We start from the raw sequence: 22,042 nt of genomic DNA, 5'->3' as shown, positions 1-22,042 counted from the left end.
TTCTAAATCAGGCAGTCTATTTCTGGATGATGCACTAGGTACTGCATTATAATCATATCCAACCTAGTTGGAATAACAAAAAAGCATAAATACAATTCCATAGGATCCTTAGTTTTCTGGTAAGGTTATTCTGAACTCTTTCGGTGTTCGTATATAGCTCCCAGGTTATGATGTTTAAAATCAACTCAAGAATAAGTCGGATATATGTCTTATAAGCTTTTAGTATAGTATGTGGATAGTTTGTCATAATACATCTAGACAAAATAATTAATTTCGTGGTTTTTTTGTGTACCATCATGTTCCACTGTTTGTCGAATGTAAAGTCCTTTAAATGAAAAACGATGCAAAAAACTTGGTTTTCCCTTTTGACCGCGAATGCACCGCATTCAACATCACTTGAGGAGATCTCTTGAAAGAGGTCGGATGTGTAAACTATAAAAAGAATAGGTGATAGGTCGCCGCCTTGTGGAACACTGCTACATGCTCTGTGAATTGTAGAAAGGCTGCGGTTAACACAAACGTGAAATGTTCTATTGGAAAGAAAAGAGTGTAACCGGGTTACGACTAAACGATGAATTATCTAAGTTATAGTATTAGATTGTCGTGTGCGATTTTATCAAAAGCTTCGCAGAAATCGAAGTACAAGGTATCTAAATCTGCATCTTTATCGAGCGTTCCACTCATTCAAGGCAGTGAGCATAGCCGTAACTGTGGACTTGTTGCTTTGAAATTCATGTTGATTTTGCCTAATGACAGAATGAGTAGCAAGATGATTAACAACCAACAACTTTTAGATTTTTTCAAACAACATTGCAAAAATCAACTAACACTAATGGCTCTAAAGTTGTTTTCTTGATTCCCTGAGGAATCTTTATTTAGGAATGGGTTATTCCTAAATAAATATTCCAGTGGCAAAATCCTTTTCTTCCTAAAACCAGAAAGCTATTCCATTTTTAGGGAACTTCTCCTCTCATGAAGCTGAGATTAAAGAGAAAGTTGAGGGGCATTACTACTTATGAAACAGTAGTTCTTATAAAAATAAATGGAGTTCTACCAGAAGTGTGCGAGTAGGAACTGGGCCATTTGAAAGGTAATTCAAAAAGTTCGTTTTTGTTAAACCAAATACTGTCTTCCACTTGAAGAGAATATGTATAAACCAGTCTGAACGTCCGGCTAAAGCAGGACTTCATACATTTTTGTGTGGTTCTCTTCGCTCGCTTCACTGATCAATTAATAAAAATTAATCAAAAATTAATGGTAGTGACATTTTCTGTAAAATCAGAAATTTGTTTTTCTAAGAATGTTTTCTTCTTTCTTTTTTACTATAAATAAAAAAAAATTAAAAACAAACAAACAAAATAAAAACAAAAGATTTCATAGTTTTCTTTCTCAACGCGTCACTTCTATATTTTAAGAGTATTCAAATTTTAGCTTCAAACACTCCTTCGATTCCAATGTAATATAGACACAATTTTTAAGCATTACACGAGGTTTTCCTCCTGTTTTCACCAATAGTTATCAAAGAATGACGTTTGATATAAAATGACGTGAACGACATCAACGTACTGATAAAGATAACGTTCCTCGTCAGATCATGTAAACTGTTGTTTACTATTTAAGAAGCCGATCTCATTTATGTTTCCACTTTCTGAGGAAAGTATAATACACACCAATCCGACGCCGTAGGACCTGTCGCATCCCCCTTTTCGAATTTCGTGACACACACACACACACACACACACACACACACACACACACACACACACACACACACACACACACACACACACACACACACACACACACACACACACACACACACACACACACACACGCACGCACGCACGCACACACACACACACACACACACACACATAACAGAATAAGGTTGTTATTATATAGCACCACTCTGAATGTCCCGCTAAAGCCGGACTTCAGACTTTCTCTGGTTTTAGCTTCGTTCCCCTTCACTGATCAGTGAAAGTTCATAGTAGTGGCATTTTCTGCAAAGTTAGATTTGTGTGTTTTTAATAACACTTTCCTTCTCTTTTTTTTATTATAATTTAAGGCGAAGGATTACAGAGTTTTCCTTCTAAACGCGTCAACTCTACATTTTGAGAATATTCAACCATCAGCTTCAAACACTCCTTCGACACCAAAACAATGCAGACACAATTTGGAAGCATTACTCGAATAATGGGTGTTCCTCCTGATTTCCCCCGACAGTTATCACAGAATGATGTTTTAACATTAAATGACGTAAACAACACAAACAGTTATTTGATACCAGTCTGAATGTCCGGCTAAAGCCGGACTTCAGACTTTCGGTGGTTTTAGCTTCGCTTCCCTTCACTGATCAATGAAAGTTAATAGTAGTGGTGTTTTCTGTGAAAATAGATTTGTGTTTTTTTAAACAATGCTTTCCTTCTCTTCTTTATATTGTAAATTAAGGCGAAAGATTAAGGAGTTTTCCTTCTGAACGCGTCAATTTTACATTTGGTGAATATTCGACCATCAGCTGCAAACACTCCTTCGATGCGAGATTAATGAAGATACTATTTGAAAGCATTACTCAAAGTATGGGTATTCCTCTTGATTTCCCCCAATAGTTATCACAGAATGATGTTTAACATAAAATGACGTGAAAGACATCATTCTACTAATAATGATAACGTCCCACGTCAGATCGCATAAACATCTTGCTACTATTTAAGCAACCGTTTGCATGCGTGTTTCCACTTTCTGAGAACGGCATGCTACAAACTTGAGGCGAGCGAAGAAGGAAATAGGCACGCAGAGGAGTCATAAAGGTGAAGAGCAAATCGCCCAGCGGTCATGCCCAGTGGTATGAAACGGCTCCAACCATTTATCTTTTGCATCATTCACATCAAGTTATTGCGCACCAACCGGGACCGGGTCCACCGACGCCAGTGGATCCGTCGCACTCCCTTCTATAGGTATCTGACGCCGGAAGACCCGTCGCACCCCCTTCTATAGGTATCTGACGCCGGAGAGCCCGTCGCACCCCTTTTTCTGGACATCTGGCGCCGGCGCAGCAATCTGACGCCGTTGGACCCCTCGCACCCCCTTCTATAGGTATCTGACACCGGTGGACCCGTCGCATCCCATATTATGGCTATCTGGCGCCGGTGGACCCGTCGCTATCTGGCGCCGGCGCACCAATCCGACACCGCAGGACCCGTCGCACCCCCTTTTTCGAATTTCGTGACACACAGACAAACACACACACGCACACTCACACACACACGCACACACACACACACACACACACACACACACGCACACACACGCACACACACACACGGACTATGCTCGTTATTATATATCATGATGATGTGGAACGCTATCTTTATCAGTACGATGATGTCGTCCACGTCATTTCATGTTAAAACATTATTCTGCGGTAACTGTTAGGGAGAAACAAGAGGAAAACCAATCAGAAATAATAAGGGTTTCTCTTAAATATTACTCCTAATCTCAGAAGCTGGAACAGACTATCATTCAAAAGGTTTTTAAAAAAGAACCAACAATCAGCGAAATCTGTTAACGCCTAGTTGTCGATGAAAATTTGGTGTGTTGGTGACTATTGTCAACACGTACATACATACTATCGGAATATTGGAACGCTTCTATAGATGAAATACAACTTTTGAACGTTCAAGTAAATGGGAAAAAAATTCCTATTGTTATATACATATTTCATGATATTGAGATCTTTCATGTTAGAAATGCTTCATCATGCTCTATTTAGGCTAGATGGAATTGTTTAAATATGGGGATAATTATTCATCAAGTAGTAGTAGTTCTGGTAGTATAGGCTAGGGTTTCTTCTGTGAGATTTCAGTGATGTTCTCAATTTTGACAAAACTTTTTAAAAAGTATTAACTGTCAGATATTGAGTTCGCAATGGCAAATGTAGGAAAAGGTTGTCTCAAATACAAAATGACTTTTCAGTGAGTCATAGGCGGACATGAAGCTTGGTGCAGCTGCGTAAGCGGGCGGGCTCTAAGCGGTGCGGTGGAGCGTAGCGGTTAAGGTCGAGAGGGGATTTTGCTAGTGCAAGTCATCGCTACAGTTCGCGATGATCCCACCTCGATTCCAACTCCACCGCAGCACTTCGGGCGCTTATGGAACTGTACGATGCTTCATGTCGTTTTGACCCGAGTATATAGTAATGATCATCCTTTAGAGTTGTTCTCCTGAGATATGCCTGGGGGATACCTTGCTCCTGTGGGACATTGTTCACACTTTATTGGGCAGAAAATCGAATGAGAACAGATGTGAACTTCATGTCAATTCATTAATTTTAATATACAAAAAACATTAGATGGGAATATAGGAGCTTGAATAAGAAGTTACTTCTTTAGCGCTTATAGCAATATATATATATATATATATATATATATATATATATATATATATATATATATATATATATATATATATATATATATATATATATATATATATATATATATATATGTATAATATATATATATATATATATATATATATATACCTGTCTGAACGTCCGGCTAACGCCGGACTTCAGACTTTCTGTGGCGTTCGCTTCGGTCGCGTTCACTAATCAATGAAAAATAATAGTAGCGGCCTTTGCTCTAAAATAAAATAGGTGCCTTTCTAATGATCATTGAAACGTCAGCTCTGAAAACTTCTTCGATACCAACATAATACAGACAAAAATTGAAAATATTACTTGAAGTGTGGGTTTTCTTCCTATTTTCATCAACAGTTATCAGAAAATGATGTTTAACATAAAATGACAAGAACAACATCATCGTACTCATAAAGAGAACGTTCCACATCACATGTGAACTGTTCAGCACTATTTAAGCAGCAGGTTTCATTCATGTTTCCACTTTCTGAAGAAAGCATGTTACCAAGTTGAGGGAAAGGTACAAGAAAATAGACAGCAGAGGAGTTATATAATAGAAGTGAAAAGCAACGCGCGCTGTGGTCCGGGCTTATAAACAGTTGCAACGTCTCATTCACCTTTAGCGACATGCAGATGAAGTTATTGCGCACCAACTCGACGCCAGTGGACCCCTTGCACCTCATATTGTAGCTATCTGGCGCCGGCGCACCAATCCGACTCCGGTAGACTCGTCATACCCCGTTTTATAAATATCTGGCGCCTACGCACCAACTCGGCGCCGGTGGACCCGTCGCACCCCACTTTTCGAATTTCGTGACTGAAACACACACGTGACACAATATATATATATATATATATATATATATATATATGCCATAAGCGCTAAAGAAGTAACTTCTTATTCAAGCTCCTATATTCCCATTTAGCTTTTTTTGTGTATTAAAATTAATGAATTGACATGAAGTTCACATCTGTGCTCATTCGATTTTCTGCCCAATAAAGTGTGAACAATGTCCCACAGGAGCAAGGTATCCCCCAGGCATATCTCAGGAGAACAACTCTAAGGGATGATCATTACTATATACTCGGGTCAAAACGAAATGAAGCATCGTACAGTCCCATAAGCGCCCGAAGTGCTGCGGTGGAGTTGGAATCGAGGTGGGATCATCGCGAACTGTAGCGATGACTTGCACTAGCAAAATCTTCTCTCGACCTTAACCGCTACGCTCCACCGCACCGCTTGGAGCCCGGCCGCTCACGCAGCTGCACCAAGCTTCATGTCCGCCTATGACTCACTCACAATTCCCTTTCCCTCTCATTTTGTATTTGAGACAACCTGTTCCTACATTTGCCATTGCGAACTCAATATCTGACAGTTAATACTTTTTAAAAAGTTTTGTCAAAATTGAGAACATCACTGAAATCTCACAGAAGAAACCCTAGCCTATACTACCAGAACTACTACTACTTGATGAATAATTATCCCCATATTTAAACAATTCCATCTAGCCTAAATAGAGCATGATGAAGCATTTCTAACATGAAAGATCTCAATATCATGAAATATGTATATAACAATAGGAATTTTTTTCCCATTTACTTGAACGTTCAAAAGTTGTATTTCATCTATAGAAGCGTTCCAATATTCCGATAGTATGTATGTACGTGTTGACAATAGTCACCAACACACCAAATTTTCATCGACAACTAGGCGTTAACAGATTTCGCTGATTGTTGGTTCTTTTTTAAAAACCTTTTGAATGATAGTCTGTTGGAGCTTCTGAGATTAGGAGTAATCGTTTAAGAGAAACCCTTATTATTTCCGATTCGCTTAGTTGCACCACGTGCGACCGCGCGTTATAGCGGTGAAGGACAAAGATAGTGTCAGCAAGGTTGAGCCAGGATAATAACCGCTACGCTCTACCGCGCTGCTTACGCAACTGTGCCGTGCCTCATTTCGTTTTGACCCAAGTGCACGGCTGTGTTTGGAAGTATCGATTGGTAGAGCACGAAGATATATCGGTCAGATGGCACAAAGAGAAGATAGTTCGATGAATAAGACATCATGAAAATTAAATGAATACTACTTCCCGTATCTATACGGAGCAAACTATAAAAAACGACAGTGTGTTTGTAGTTCAAAATTCAATCCTGCGGCTTACATTCTCTTTTACTGACAACATCTGGAAACGAAACTTCCTCACAAAGTAAAAGCCAAAAAAACTCTCGCCTATGATTGCCACTTTTTATGAGGGGAAAGGGTAACGTCGGACTCTTTGTTCTCTTAAGTAAATAATCAGCTCTCAGTTTATTTCTAATACTCTGGTAAATGTTTGAATGTCTCTTCTTTTCACGAATTCCACTCCTCAAAATTTACAACGTTGCTAGCTTTATATTTCGAGAAACAAATCTCATATCTCGTTGCATCAAAATACGACTTCGGTGGGAGCTTAATGACAAAAAAGGGTCCAGGATATGCCTGCTCTAGCCTGCCGACAGTCTATTCTTCAGACACAGCTTCGGCTGTGGGTTCCTAACGACCGTCCCTTGGCAGACATACTACTTCTTGTCTGCAGGTATTGGTCCGTCCATCGAATGTATCAACTTAATTCAAGCGTGCTTGTGCCTTACATGAAGCCTTATCGAACTAATTTGGCAGGAAAAGAAATGATCTTTTTCGGAGCTACCTTTTTTGGTTCAACGTAACGACACCTGCAGAGAAATCCTATTTGATTTTATCTTGTCGGAAACGTGTACAAAATGAATATGTCGATAGTTAAGCGGACCGAGCGAGAAAAGGAATTAGAAAATACAAATACAAATAAAATGGAATAAATACAGGATTGATTTATAAACAGCACCTGGTTACGGAATTGACTAAAATCTGCAGGACCATGGTAACCTTGTCCATTAGTGGTGCAGTCTTCTAAAATCACATTCCAGACGGCTAAACAGCAACAATAAGCTGATCTAAAGCGATTCGTATTCTTCGTATTGACATACTTTCGAGATCCGTCACTTCTAGTAGATAACGAACGAGAGATCGAAACCCACAAGGGGTGACTGTTTCTGAATCTGATAATTTCATATCAAGATTCACTTCCGACAAGCGATTGCATAGCATTCTTAAATGTTTTGAAGCAACATAGGAGCGGAATATTAATACCGGTTGAAGGAAGATGAGTACATATAACACTTTTGCAGTAATGTAGACAAGAAAAGAGGCTACATGTATTTTTTCTCTTTGTAAGCAATTCTGCTCCCAAATAAACGCCTAAACTACAGAAAGAAATCATTATTGATTTGACGAATACTTTACGTACGTTTTACGTTTAAGTTGAAACAAAGAAACACAGATAGGAGACATGTGAATACTACGGCGCACCTGCACACCTTCAGATTGTCAAAATTGTGACAGAATAGTAATCGTCCAAACTCTCCTCCGATTTGTATCGTAACTCTACCTAACCTGGGCATAATCACTCGAAAATCTTTGTCAAACATCTGCTCCAAGACAGAATGCACTGAAAATTCAAGGAAATTACAAAAACAATTTTCAAAGCAGTAATACAGGCACAACAAATGGATACATTCACAAATATCGCGACATCGGCAGAGTCTAAATGAGTCACAGTTGTGAGGACCCAAAAAGCACTTCAATGAACATTCTCTTCAATTTATGCGAGAGCATTATTCATATTACCGAACAAAACGTCGTCTTCAAAACTTGCCTGTAACACAAAGGTACAAAAAAGGCGAAATTCATCGGATTAGACCTACCTACATTCTTATAATATGAATGAAGCCTTCAACAAATTGGTCAGAAAGTTCTGAGTCATGCTATCTATTAGTTCTCAATTTAGATACACCGGTTGCAAATCACACGAATTACGACCTCATGCGTTTTAATTTTCGCAAGCTTGAGACCAAAGGGTTATTTAACTTCAGTACCGGTTCCTTTTTTCTTGTTTTTGGCAGTTTTTGGTCCTTTTTCTTGCGCTAGTGCATTTCCTTTAGTACATTGATGGGAACGTGATCCACCGGTGCGAAAGAACAGCATAGCGGGAATTTTTTTTCCATAGATTCTACCCGATTCCTATCGATTTGCCCAGGGAAACCGTTTTTTACACCAACAGGATCGATGGAATGAAATCCCATAAAATGAATTCAAATACTTCTGCAGGTGAACTGAATAGCTCTATGGCATAATTTCATCCCTTATTTCTCCACTTTCGGATATCAGTCATAAGTCTATGGTTGTCGAGGTTAAGTCGAGGTCGAGTAAATTGATCACTTCATAGCTCACTGCTCTCGAATGCTTCAGCTTTTCGCTTAAAAGCATCACCCCGCGAATCTGAGGTGGTACGGATTTAAGGTGGAGTATTCTTATACGGGGTAGTAGATAACCTAATTGCCGTAAAAAACGGTCCGGAAAATGCGGCGCGTGGACGAGGCTGGCGCGCTCCAGTCGAACTCGTTGTAGAAACAGCGCGCCGTGTCGCTCGAAGACGTATCGCCCGGGCCGTTTTTTATGGCAATTAGGAAGAAATGGACGGAATTACCCTTCTCTCCATAATCTACGATCCCGTGTACGAATACTCCACCTAAAATCCGTACCACCTCAGATTCGTGGGGTGATGCCTTCAAGGTGAAAAACTGTCCGTTCTTCCGATGTGAATTCCACGGACACTCAGGGATCAACAGAATCCCAAAGTTGGATTATAGAGCTGACGCATTGCACTATCAGCAAAGCTGGCGCTGACTGCATAGATTTGCACCGTAAATCGCAGACACGGAATTTCGGGTTAGAGTGTGCGATAAAGTTCCATAGACAACATTTGAATGAGGAAACGGAGCAACATGTTCGACATTGTTGCAATTATCGGTAATGGTGGATGAAGATGAGAAAATGTGAGAAAAGTAGTGAACATTTGCCTTAGGCAATGATTGGGGTTCTCCTTCTGTATCTTACAGAATTGGAAGAACATGGCTTTTAAAGGATAATAGACGATGCTGATCTCGGATATACGTCGTTACTAGACGACGACGACGACGACAATGAACGATTTCATTTCCTTTTTTTTGCGCTTTCGCTGCAAACCTAGATTTGAGGATTGTAATGCAGGGATATTTGATTGCGGGTATCGGTATGTGGTAGGGAAAGCTCTCAGGGAATCATCTACAATATTGATATTGACCAATTTTGGTATATGGTCGATGGAGACGTGACAGCAATCTTTTTTTTTTAACGTAAACTGATGATAATTGTTGCACATGAGAACTATGCTTTCGTACTTTTTAAGGTAATCTATGGGGTTCTAAGACAATGTAAAGGAAGGCCCTTTTCCAAAAGAGACCTGCAAAGCCTGCAGCTTGCGCTGCTTTTGAAAAGAAATAGCTTTCAGTTGTTCACATGGAAAAAAAGAGCTGCAGCCGCCAGATCGCTCGTAATTTTAGAAATGACCATGAAGGCTGTTGTTTTAGTACGAATTGTATTATCTGTTTGATTGCTGCGTCCTAAGGTAGATTTTTATTGTAGCCAATGTATTTATGTGATAGTACAAACACATGTTTTTGAAACTGTTGGCGTGTACGGTTTTCCCGTTTCACTGATCGTTCTATCAACATTACTGATGGATTTTAAACCTGCGTTCGGTTTTCTGTTCTGCTTTGTATTTTAGGTTCAAAAACGAGAGTGACCCACTCTCAATTTGCATTTGCGGCACCAGTAGAAATTATAGGAACTTTTCATCAGAATCATTACCAAAAATAACATGCACAAAGGTAAGCATACAGCTCACGCTTAGCTGTAACAGTATGATTTTGACGCACTGACTACGATAAAACATCTACCTTAGGCACTTCCGTGACGCCACCACAATCATCAATGGAACATCGCGATGACACATCACTGATATCACTGCCGTTGCCATCGTAAACAACGGCAGAGAAAGGTGCTATGCTCCGACTACAGCGGCAACCTAGGGCCGCAGCAACAGATCTCGCAATATGTAGCACTAAATTTAGAATTTAATCGTAGCTGAATGACTTACTATGTGTGAAGAAGGCAATTGGAACACCAAATTCTCGAATATGACGAAAGTATCGCACAATCACCAACCGAAGAAGATTCTGGTGCGATCGACATAACTGGTTATCTAAAGAACAGAGAAAAAAGTTGAAAACTTCCTTTGAAAACAATAAAAAATACGAAGTAGTAATATGAAAATTTGTCTGAAACGAACTTCCACGTACATTCACAAAGCATGCACATCCTAATCGGCTCATTAAAACCAGCACCCCACAAAATTGACGATGTTGGGATCTTTCGAGGAAGAATAGGGATTGGGGAGTAGACTACAGTATGGGCATGACCACGCTCGAAACTCATAATGGTCCTAAACACGGCGTGCGAAAAGACCTCACAACCCTGTTTCCTAGGAACGGCAGAAGGCAGGTGGCACGTAAGAATAGCCACCCTTATGGTCTCTTCAGATTTCTCAGCAGCCAACTCAGTGGTTTTACTTGAACAGGTTGCTGAGGTCCGTTTTTATTCTTCTCCGTTCACTCGGGGATGCGGCGCCTGCACAAAGGTGCATTTTCACCTGCCTCGAAAGAAAGAACGACTAGAAAGGGTGCTTTCCACACTGTTTTTCAGCAAAATTGGAGGAATTAAGCATGATTGTGCTCGTACTCATAATCTACACCCCGAACCCTATCCTTTCAGGGAGAGATCCGAACATCGCCACTCTCTTGGCATACTGGCGCTAAATCAAGCGCATTCGCTGGGGGGCTGGCCGCTCCGTATTTTGTGACAGCAAAATATGGAGCTAGAGCGCGCATTCAAATCCGCGAGACTGACCACCTGAGCTCTGATTTTGACTTAATCGGCGCGCTGATGTCATCGCCTGACGCGATTACCACATCTTTGTAGAGATGTGCCGTGCTTGAACATAGCTCTGCTCAACCTTCTTGATCTTCTGCGAGAGCTTTCACAGAATCTTCCATTCGTCGCTAATCCATATCCTGTGAAACCTTACGTCTTGCCTAAACTGGCTATCCCACGTCGAGTGTCCTCAAGTCCTCTTTCACCACTTCAGTCTAGAACTTCCGCTTTCCGCCAGGTGGCCACTTCCAGCTTGAACTCGACAAACACAAAACTCGTTGAACAAGCGTTGTTGGTCTGTTGGTCTCCTTAGTATATGACCAAAAAAGCGAAAACGATTTCCCGTAGCCACTTTCGATGTTGGTATCTTCCACGTGTCCTCCCCCAGTACATCACATTGCTTTCCGTGTAAAGCTCTTCATTGTGGCATACCCTAGGCCAAAGCTAGCCAAGGAGTTCTTTTCCATGCAATCAAGCCTCTCTATCTGACAGTGCTGTCCATGTTTTTGATCCGTACATCGTGATGTAGCGAACTGCGATAGATAGACTCACAGCTTGCCTTCGTTAGTGATGAGTGTCGACCACAGGCGTTTTGTAAAGGAGTTAAGTGTAGAAATGGCCTCACCGCATCTTTGCTGAATATCTTTTTCGTAGCTACCGTTGTTCTTCCCGTACAGTCCAGGTAACAGAACTCATCGAAGAGTTCGATCAATTGTCCGACTACTCTGATTCCCGTTCGAGGTCTCGAAGAGACTCTCGTTTGCATTTATTATTATGCATTGTAGATCGAACATAGAGGAAACCCAGCTTGGTTGTGGGGCGTTGCTTCTTCGCGATGCTTAATATGTCGGTCCGAGATAATCCGCTCCAGAACATGACACATTACACGCAGCAAAGATATTCCGCGGTGGATAACTTCTTGGAATTATGACAGCGTGTTTCTACGAGTCAGGTGCCCTTCGTTTATCTACACTGAACGGATGATCGTTGTCATCTCACGAATCACAGACAGAGGAAAATATTTCATCATTTCTGCGCTAATCCCGTCGCCTCCACCAGATTTTCTATTTTTCATTTTTTGGATACAGACCAGAACCTCCGACTCGGTCAGTGGCTCCTCGTTAGCAGCATACGTTGGCCTGCCAACGTGCTCGATTTCAGGAACTGAACGCTTGGCGGTTCAGCAATGTCTTAAAGTTTGATTCCTCTAATGATTGGAAAGGTTGCTTTACCGACATCCACTCTATTGGCAGTGTTGAGGAGTGGAGAACATCTTTTCATTTTGCCGCCATACTGTTTTAGTAAAGCATAGACTCTCCACGGGTACTTGTCCTTTCACGCCTTTTAAAACTCCTTCACTCTCGACGTTCACTCGTTTTTGCAGTCTTTTTTGCAGTTGGCAATGCAACTTCCTTCTCAGACGCTTTTTCTGGCTGAAATCGCCAGTGCTGCGGGCGGCGCATACGGAATTATACATGGATTTTGTTTCCGCAGATGTTACCGCTTCTTCCGCTGCATTTGGATCGGAAGCGTTCTCTTGCAGCATCTTGGATGCACTTTGTAAAGAGATTCGCATCGCAAAAGTTCTTGGTTCATACTCAAACATGAATATAAGCACATTGGCGGAAATTCGTTCTGCATCCTTCGTTTTTCACACCTGCCATGTCGATTTTCGGTTGAGGAGGAACTCCTCGGTTCCTTTTGTGAAACCTCTGGTATGTTAGGGTTGAGAAGAACTGGGCGGTGGTCAGAGTGCGCTACTTTTCAGGCGTTAGAAAGGTTGAACCACGTGAGCTGATGGCGCCGGTAATTCTTCCTAATGGGAGTGATGATGAGCCTATCTGTTCACGTGAGTCGACCAGACGGTCATCGTTATCCTACGTGCGCTCCACTGGATAAAACCATTTTCCTAGCACATCGGATTGTTGTACAAGTCCCATCTTAGCACTTGCGTCGAGTCCGACAATGACCACCTGTTGGCTGGGTGTTTCAGACATCAACGCATTCACTTCATCATGGAATGCGTCCTAAGTGTTGTTCTCAGCGGTTTCCGTAGGTGTGTGGGCACTTGCGAACCAGAGTTTACGTCCACTGCGGCACTAAATGCCGTAAAATCGTCGCAATGGTTGCGAAACGCGCGCCATATAAGAGTGCGGGTTATATAGTTCCCAATGTGTACACTCGAACGCCTGATTGCATTTAGTTAAAGGCATCACCCCACGAATCTGAGGTGGTACGGATTTCAGGTGGAGTATCCGTATAAGGGATCGTAGATTATGGAGAAAAGAGTGATTCCGTCCATTTCTTCCTAATTGCCGTAAAAAACGGCCCGGATGATACGGCTCCGAGCGATCCGGCGCGCTATTTTCTACAAGGAGATCGAATGGAGCTCTCCAGCTTTTGTGCTTGATTGTTCATCTTTACCCTTGTTTTTTAGGTGTTCCAATTAACGAAGAACAACGTGTGTTGGATACGTCATTGTTGAAATGTAATGTTAAAGAATTTTTAAGAGGTAAAAGTGGATCGAGGGTTATCTGTGACACTATCCGGTCTAACGCCAACTCTACTCTACGCGCAAAGACGATAGACTTTTGAGTATTCATTGTGGGCTTGATTATAAAAATAACACATCCACAGACCACCGAGTGTCATTAACTTCTGCTCAAAATACCAACACTGATTGAACGGCCGGAGTCACAACTGCTCATGCTCATCTTTCTGATAATGCTATGAAATTAATAAGCTTAAGACCCTCATTTTAGCTATATCCCTCATAGCTCAGAATGTAAATGAGCGATCTGTAACAAGTTGTAGGAGACCTTCAAAGATTTAGCAAACAATTTAGATTGGGGCTCAAACATGGAAGCACACCACAATCCACGTTTAAGTAGAAAGTTACTTCTACCTGTCCTGTCTTACCTCGTAATTTTTACAAAGAACCTAAACCAGTTCATGAAGCCAACATAAAGTATAAAATTGTATCTGCGCGAGTGTTAAATAGCTTTTAACCAACATCGAAATCAACGGCATAGAAACTTAACTCAATGGCAAGGGTTTTGAGAAGTCTGAGAACTAACATCTAAAGGAACACCGCGTATCTTGGCGAGCGACAAGGGAGTTAAGTTCTAGTTACCAAACAGTAGACCGAGAAATAACGGAACAGCATTTAATGGAGAACACCATCTATGCCCGTGTTACAGAAGACCATTTCATCGCACAATTTAAACGTCTGAACTATGTTTGGATGAGCGTCAGTAAGGCTGCTGGGCTTGATGAAAGGTTCCTTAGCAGGTTCTTTTACAGTTTGTTTAAAAAGCACAAGCTTTCAAGGAACAACCTACCAATGTCAATGGAGATTTATAAAATAAGGCCAACAATAAGTTAAGTAGGAAGGCTAACATATGGTACCTCCTTTTTTGAATAGAACAATGAGCCAGTTACTACCAAAAGTGTCCAACAAGCACTTTACAATTCCTTGCACATACCAAATTCAAACAAAGTTGTGTCATGAAGTGAGCCGACGTGACGTCCTTGTACACAAATGTTCAAGACGAATAGGCGTTACGAGCGTTATCAGAAATGCTAGCCAGATACAGCCGTACTATAGAAACACTTGGCTTAAACAAGCAACGCATAATGACTGATCAAAGAATCCCTTCAATGCAACATTTTCTATATTAACATGAGAGGGGTTGTTATGGGCCAAATCTTGCTCTAGTTCCTTTTACTTACTTTATGAGCACGCTAGAACAACCAATAATAGAATGTCTTCCAAAGATGTACCGCCGATATATCGATGATTGCTTTATTTTGACATCAACGCAATCCAAAATGGATGAATGATTTAGAATAATGAACGAGCAATCACAGTGCTTAAAAGGCACTCGAGAACAACCAAACGATGGCTGGCTACCTCATTTAAATGCTGGATTAAAACTGCAAAATGACATTGCAAGTGCGAAATGGTATCGCAAAGAAAAATTTCAAAAACGCAAAAAAAAAACATCTTTAATTTGGAGTTCTCGCCTAGTGTACCTAGAACGATATCGAGGCTTGGCAAGAAGAGAGGAGTTTGATGGGATATGCATAGCATCAAAGACCTCGAACCATTTCCAGGCCTTCGATAAAGACGAAGTTGTCGAAACGTCAGGCCAATAATAAAGTTCTACCAAAACCTCGTTGAATTACAAGAACACATAAATACTGAGACCACATGTGGGGTCTCAGTATTTATGTGGGTAAAAACGACATGCATGCGATGTACTTGCACGAGCGGTCGCACGTCGCACAGCAACGCGGTTTTTGACCGCCCGCAGACAGCCTGCGAGCGGCCTGCTTGGCAATTTGCCAAGTGTTGTCAAGTGACTTCATGCCGATCGGTATTGACCGCAGTTTTCTGCTTGTTTTCATTAACATAGAAGCATTAATATAGAAATACAATTTTGAACCAAATTTCAAGAGCAGATACAATATATAGATCTATGTAGCGACAGCAAGAACAGCAAACATAACATTAATACGAAAAAAAAAGAAACATAAAAGGCGAAAAATCAGAAAGAAAAGCGGAAAGAATGAAAACAAACAAAAAATTGCAAGCAACATCGATCCGGATGATGTCACTTCGCAACATTTGACAAATTCCCAAGCAAACCAGGTGCAGGCCGTCTGCGAGCGCCCAAAAACCGCGTTGCTCCAGCGCGATCGCTTGTGCAACTACATCATGTCACTTTGACCCGACTATAGTGCATCTGGGATTTAATAACGTTTTGTTATATCAAAGCCGTCATACGCATGAAGTGAACGTGAGATCTCATTTGACCTGCCTGAAACACTTGTATATCACCCCAGAAGCAAAGTTTCGGTTTTTTTCTGTGGAAAATAAGAAAGAAAAGTCACTTGGAAAGATTTGGTTTACCAGATTTTTATCCCTTCTCAATAATTCAAAAAAAAAAGAAAAAAAGTTAAGGAAGTTATCCCTAATAATTGAAATCATCTATGTGCTGGGTTCCGCCATCGCCATAGTGTTGATTGAAACTGTTATTACTGTGGTGAAACCTGCTACTTCTTCAGTATTCCTAGTACTGAAACTGCTGTGTGCCTCCGCAGGTATTAGTTGCATCGCGACTCAAATACAGAAATCGTAGTGTGAACGACTGTAGCGTCAGTTGCCTGCAGTGCGGTTTGCCACATAAAAAGCTTTTGAGCAGCAGCTGCGGTCGCTCTACTATTTCCTACTCAATATTTTCCACATCAGACAGCAAGCCCTTTCCTCCTCTCAACTCTACGATATTCTGGATTCGACATTCTCAGTAACGAGAAAAAAAAATCGGAACCTACACGACACGTTTCCCTTCGAATGCAAAGTTTATATCCTTATGTTCCTTGTCGGATCAAATGGCTACCCGCTTGTGGGCGAGTTATTGTTTTTGTGTACAGCGCAGATAGTCCGCAATTGTAAATCCTTTCTCAATCTATTTGAGAACTTTAATCGTCGAACTTTAACCGTTATACTTTCATTGGGTTGAGGCCTCATATCAATCGAATAATCTCATGTGTACAAGCTGATAGGTTATGTAAAAAGGGACTTTTAGAAAGTCATAGGAAGAGGAAAGTTCCCATCCGAAGAGATGATGGCAATAACAGCGCAAAGTGTTATATCATAAAAACTACACCAACTGCAAAATTCAGTGAAACTAATATTGATAAAATTCTTCTACAACCTGTGGGTGCGTGATGAGAAGTACCCGCGAAAATCAGCTGACTGCTGACATGCATTCAGCGCCGTACACCTCTGCATAATTACAGTTGCCGCTCCACCAGTAAGACAGCATCCACGGTCAAAATTTACCTATATGTACCCATATGCCTACATGATACATATTCGGGTCAAAACGACATGAATCACGAGTATAGTTGCGGTGCATTTGCGTACACGCTCGAAACGGAGCGGTGGAGGCTGCACTTGGAATCGAGGTGGTGTCGTCACAAACTGCAGCGATGAGTGGTGCCAGCAGGGGTTTCACAACGCTCCTAGCCGGTACGCTCCATCGAAGCTCCTCAAGAGAAGTCGCGTACGCAACTGCGTACATTCTTCATATCGTTTCGACCCGATTATATACTCACTCGTTCCTCTGCATGACAACACAAGAGAATGCTCACCACAATCCACAGAAAACAGCCAGACCACGTATTTAAGAAATATAAATATAACGTTAGTCCGCGGCATGAATGAAATCTGAAGGAAACAAGCTCATTGCACGGTTCGTGAAAGTCCTGACAACCCGCCCTCCACAAGAGGAAAATTCTAAAAATTCAGCTTCTTACGTCATATCCAACATTCAGTCTAGTCCTTAGCAATTATTCAAATCTCTAATTATTGTTCTCTGGTCTTGCCATCATGCAGCTGCAACAAGCAGGAAATCATCAATCGATATAACCAATACGATGATCGATCATCAACGAAACTATGCAACACCATCACTCTCGGAACAAATATGTGATACGCTTGTCTAATTTATGTTACTGTTTCTTTAATGTTACTTCTTGATTGATGTTGTCCGCCTGCTATTCTTGAGAAGTGTTGAAGGATAGTCACCGAATATAATAAAACATCGCCGTAATATGATTGTAGCAAAGAGACAGCATACCAGTTGATCTCAGCAAAGTGAGTGAGGTCAGTCATGATGATGAGTCCTTGAAGTCCACTGTCCATTCCACAGCTCAGTGCTGTTTACTAAGCTGTCTACTCCTCTCGTCACTGCTATTCGGGCCAAGAGTCTCATTGGGTTGGACACAAAAGGTTGTCAATGAGCTATTATATATACTATCACTATATTAAAAGGATAAAGTTCCTGGCGTTAATCAATCCGCTTGGGATGCGTCCCACGTTCACTTCAATTCAGAATCGTTTGAGGTTTACGAACGTGTATCTGGCCTATACAATGACTTGCGGTGGTTAGCCGATGTGTCAAGTCAGTGCTTTTATCCTCACAGACAAGACTGGTACCAATTTATCGACCCCGGAGGGATGAAAGGCTTGGTGAGCACTAGGGCGGATTCGAACCTCCGATCGATTGTGCAGGAAGCGGAACCTCTAACCGCTACAATACACCCGCCCTATCACTATATTAACAACCCGCAATACCGCAATACACATCAATAAATTATAAATGGTTCATTGAGACAGTAGAAGGCAATGTTGGGTGCCACGTCATCTCATCATGCAAGAAAAATGAAAAATTACTTCTTGAAGCACATTTGCGAGCAAGTTTCTTATTTTAAGGCTTAAGCTTGAAGGAGGAAATTTTGCTGAAGCGAGACCACATGGGACTGAGAAACTTTGATTTCGAAATATTTGAACTGTTAATGTTGATGCGTTTCCGCCACGAAGAGGACTGCGTCAGGCCCCTCTGACAATGAGTTTGCCGACTTTTTCTTAACTATCTTGACATAGACAAATGTGTTTTTTTTTTCTTTTTGCTGCACTATCTGTGTATGCGAATAAATAAATAAATAACTTTGATTGGTCATAGGAACCACCAGAACTATTTTAACGGCTGAATCAAGCTTTTCTGCAGTTTGGGTGACTTATGAACAACAACTAGAATCATGATCAGATGATTCCTACTCTTTGTTCCAAACTCCTTTCTGCTCGCAATCAGAGCGTTCACAAACATCCTGTACAAACTTCCTATCCTGTAACATCTCTATTTTTGATGGATGCAATTTGTTTTTATACATATACAACTGGAAAATAAGGTGTGCCAGACAAAATTCTAGCCGAATCCTATTCTCATTCTTAAGCTTCAAGGAGAATGACTGACTCACTTGCACATTTTCATTAGTAAGTCCCGTCCAAATCAATTAAAACCAATTCCAATGGAATGAGTAAATGTGTTAAAGGTAGCATACCATGAATGTGAGGTGGTGCGGATTCCAGGTGGAGTATCCGTATACGGGGTCGTAGATTATGGAGACGAGGGTAGCTCCACTCATCTCTCGCTGCATCATTGCAAACAGCAGCCTACACAATGCTGGTTTGTACCACGCCATCTATTGCAACGTTCCACCCTTTGCGCCGCCTCCGCCCTGCGATTCGTCGGACTGCCCGACAGGCAGTAAGGGACGATACGCGTGCAAAGGTGGAGCGCTGCAATAGAAGGCATCGTACAAAACACCATTCAGGGGTCGGCTGCTTGCAGTGATTCAAGGAGAAATGAGCAGAACCACCTCGATACGGATACTCCACTTGAAATCCGCACCACCCCAGATTGTGGTATGCTGCCTTTAAACTCTTAAATGTTCCACGAGGAGCGACTGGCTGGTCAGTTGCAATCTAAAAAGAAACGAATGGATGCAACCAGGGTCAAGCGTGTGTTGAGAATTTCTCAACAGGGGGTCGTAAGAGGGGGATCGGAAAATTAAAAAGAAATTTAAGTAGGGGTCGGAAAATCAGAAAAAAAAATGAAAGGAGCAAAGAGGAAAGGAAAACGAGGTTGTCGCTTTCAAACAAACACATATTAAGATGTACAAAATGAAGTGTAATTTAGGTATGCGACATTCAGCAGAAAAACAAGAGTGAAAACTGTTTCTTTTCAGACGTAGTGCTGAAACTTGAAGGATGATCAGCAGTGAATGGCATGTTTTTATCGCATATCAGAAGATATTCACAACTGAAACGTATTCCAAGGCTTTTTTTCAGGTCTCGATATCTGCGACTAAAAAATGGAAGAGTTGTCTCAAAGAAGAAAAAACGTCAATGATGCATATTCAGTACTTGCGTTTTAATGTAAAAATTGTTTAATATAAAAATAAATGATATAGAATAACTAAATTTTTTTACTATTCAAATAAACGATAGAAGAAGACTCGCAGTTGCAGTTTAGGAAGACTATTGTAGCATAAAAAGTTAGGATAAAAAGAGGGTACACAAACCAAAAAATGATTTTTAAACAATTTGTTCTTCATAGTTCTGGTAATGAAACTACTGCGCTTTTTGAGCCAATCTTGAAGATGGGCGTCTTAGCATTTTTTGCTTCTCTAACTGATGCTTGATGACGTCGGAGTCGCTTCGGTGGCACAAACCAAAACAATTGAAATCTTGAATAAATGTGATCATAATAAATAAATGATAGTGTTGTGATGTGATAAAATAGGAAACCAAGCAGCAAGCACTACAAAATTACAGTTCTACAAAACAAAATTGCAGAATTACAGTCTACACTACAAAATTGTGTGTTACTAATTTATATGAAAGAAATGAAACTAACCAGAGGTGGCTTCGTATTGAGTACTAAGAGACCATAAAAGGCAATCTTCATAGCTTGCACAGTGCTTCGGCACTCTTTGTCACAGCCAATTCAATATATTGAAGATCCGCAGTTGTACGGGAACGCAGCGTCGAAAATTCGCTTAGGAACGGATGACAAACGAGATCTTCAGAAGCTAACAGAAGTGTAAAAGCGCTAAGTAAAAGTAGAAGCATAGCTGCAATGAAAAGCAAGTACGCTGGCTCAAGTTGGTAAGTGTAGTGCAGACTTATTTATGCGCCATTACAAAGACTTCGATAAGGACATCTGTTAATTGGCCATTACACGCTCTGTTGAAATAGGGCTGATGCTGGTGACATCACCATGATGTAATGGCTCAGCGAGATGCCGCTATGTTTTTATTGTGACGGTCAGGGATCAATCTCGGAAGGGTGCTATTTTTGCATTTAACGTAAAAGAATTTAAAGAGAACATTTGTCATCCTACCGTGACGGGCTTCTTATTTTCAGTCGAAAAAGCAATTCTGATGCTGCTACTGAGCGAAAAAAAGACATCTACAGGCACAATTAGGGTTAAAAATAGCACAAAGTAGGCTCCACAAGTTTCTGAATATCTACGCTAAAAGTGAATTTTATGCAATAAAGCTGGCTGCGATCTGTAGAGAGAGATTTCTTCTATATTTCTACAAAGTTTGGTGCCTCTAGCTTTCCTAGTCTTTTTGAAACCTAGTTGAGAAAAATCCCAATTTTTGCCTCAAATTTTCGACTTTTTCTCAACTAGCTTTTGAGAGAACCAGAACACCTACAGGGGCCAAAATTTGCAGTCGAGGGTTTTCCTTGATGCTCTATCCAAATATGGAGTCGAATGTTTCAACGGCGCTACCGTATCCTCGCAACGGGAAAAAAAAGCGAGGTCTCAGATTTTCGGCAACACGTCAAAATTTGTGTGACTTCAAACAAATTTCCATAACTCTGCTCATAGTTTATAAAAACGAATTCGGTTTGAAGAATGTTGTAGAGGAAGATTTTTGCTATCATAATTTTTTTACTTTTTTACAGGTTGTTTTCCTCTCTAAAAAAAGCTAGTTGAGAAAAAGTTGAGAAAAATGCCAAATTTCTCAACTTTTTCTCAACTAGGTTCAACTACCAACAGTAATTTCCAATTAAGACCTGGTTTTAATCGCCAAAATAACCTCTATATAACACTTGTATGTGGCAAACAGTGCTCTGAATACAATTTCAAAACATTGCTGGTGAAATGTTCTCCTTAGTGATTTTTTTTCGGTTTTGCAAAAATCTAGATTCCGCCGGGGATCGAATTCTCATCCCTTCATTTCCATTGTCGATGAGTAAAATTGTTTGTTAATAGTTGGAAATAGTGTGAAAATTGTTTTAAAAGGTGTTCTCCTTCTTTTCCAGCTGTTTTTTCATTTTGCAAAAATAATGGTTCCGGCGGGGATCGAACTTTTGT

General features: G+C 40.8%; 1 protein-coding gene across 3 annotated transcripts in view; it reads right to left on the bottom strand.

Moving 5' to 3' along the window:
- Positions 1 to 22,042, bottom strand: part of RB195_018802 (uncharacterized protein) — a gene marked incomplete at both ends in the record, with an annotated part of 32,032 nt that overhangs the window by 5,893 nt on the left and 4,097 nt on the right. Inside the window, 5 exons of one of the 3 annotated variants that reach the window (XM_064186396.1) lie at positions 7,279 to 7,364; positions 7,421 to 7,486; positions 7,803 to 7,810; positions 7,887 to 7,941; positions 10,471 to 10,575. In XM_064186396.1, the coding sequence (XP_064042278.1) occupies positions 7,279 to 7,364; positions 7,421 to 7,486; positions 7,803 to 7,810; positions 7,887 to 7,941; positions 10,471 to 10,575 (320 nt within the window). Of the gene's footprint in view, positions 1 to 7,278; positions 7,365 to 7,420; positions 7,543 to 7,802; positions 7,942 to 10,470; positions 10,576 to 22,042 lie in introns of all 3 variants that reach the window. The other 2 variants (XM_064186394.1, XM_064186395.1) reach the window with 2 other exon arrangements.

The sequence above is a fragment of the Necator americanus genome, chromosome II (assembly GCF_031761385.1).
Source record: "Necator americanus strain Aroian chromosome II, whole genome shotgun sequence".
In the NCBI taxonomy this organism is placed as follows: domain Eukaryota; kingdom Metazoa; phylum Nematoda; class Chromadorea; order Rhabditida; family Ancylostomatidae; genus Necator; species Necator americanus.
The sequence above is the reverse complement of the archived record's forward strand: the minus strand, read 5'-3'. Positions and strand labels throughout refer to the sequence as shown.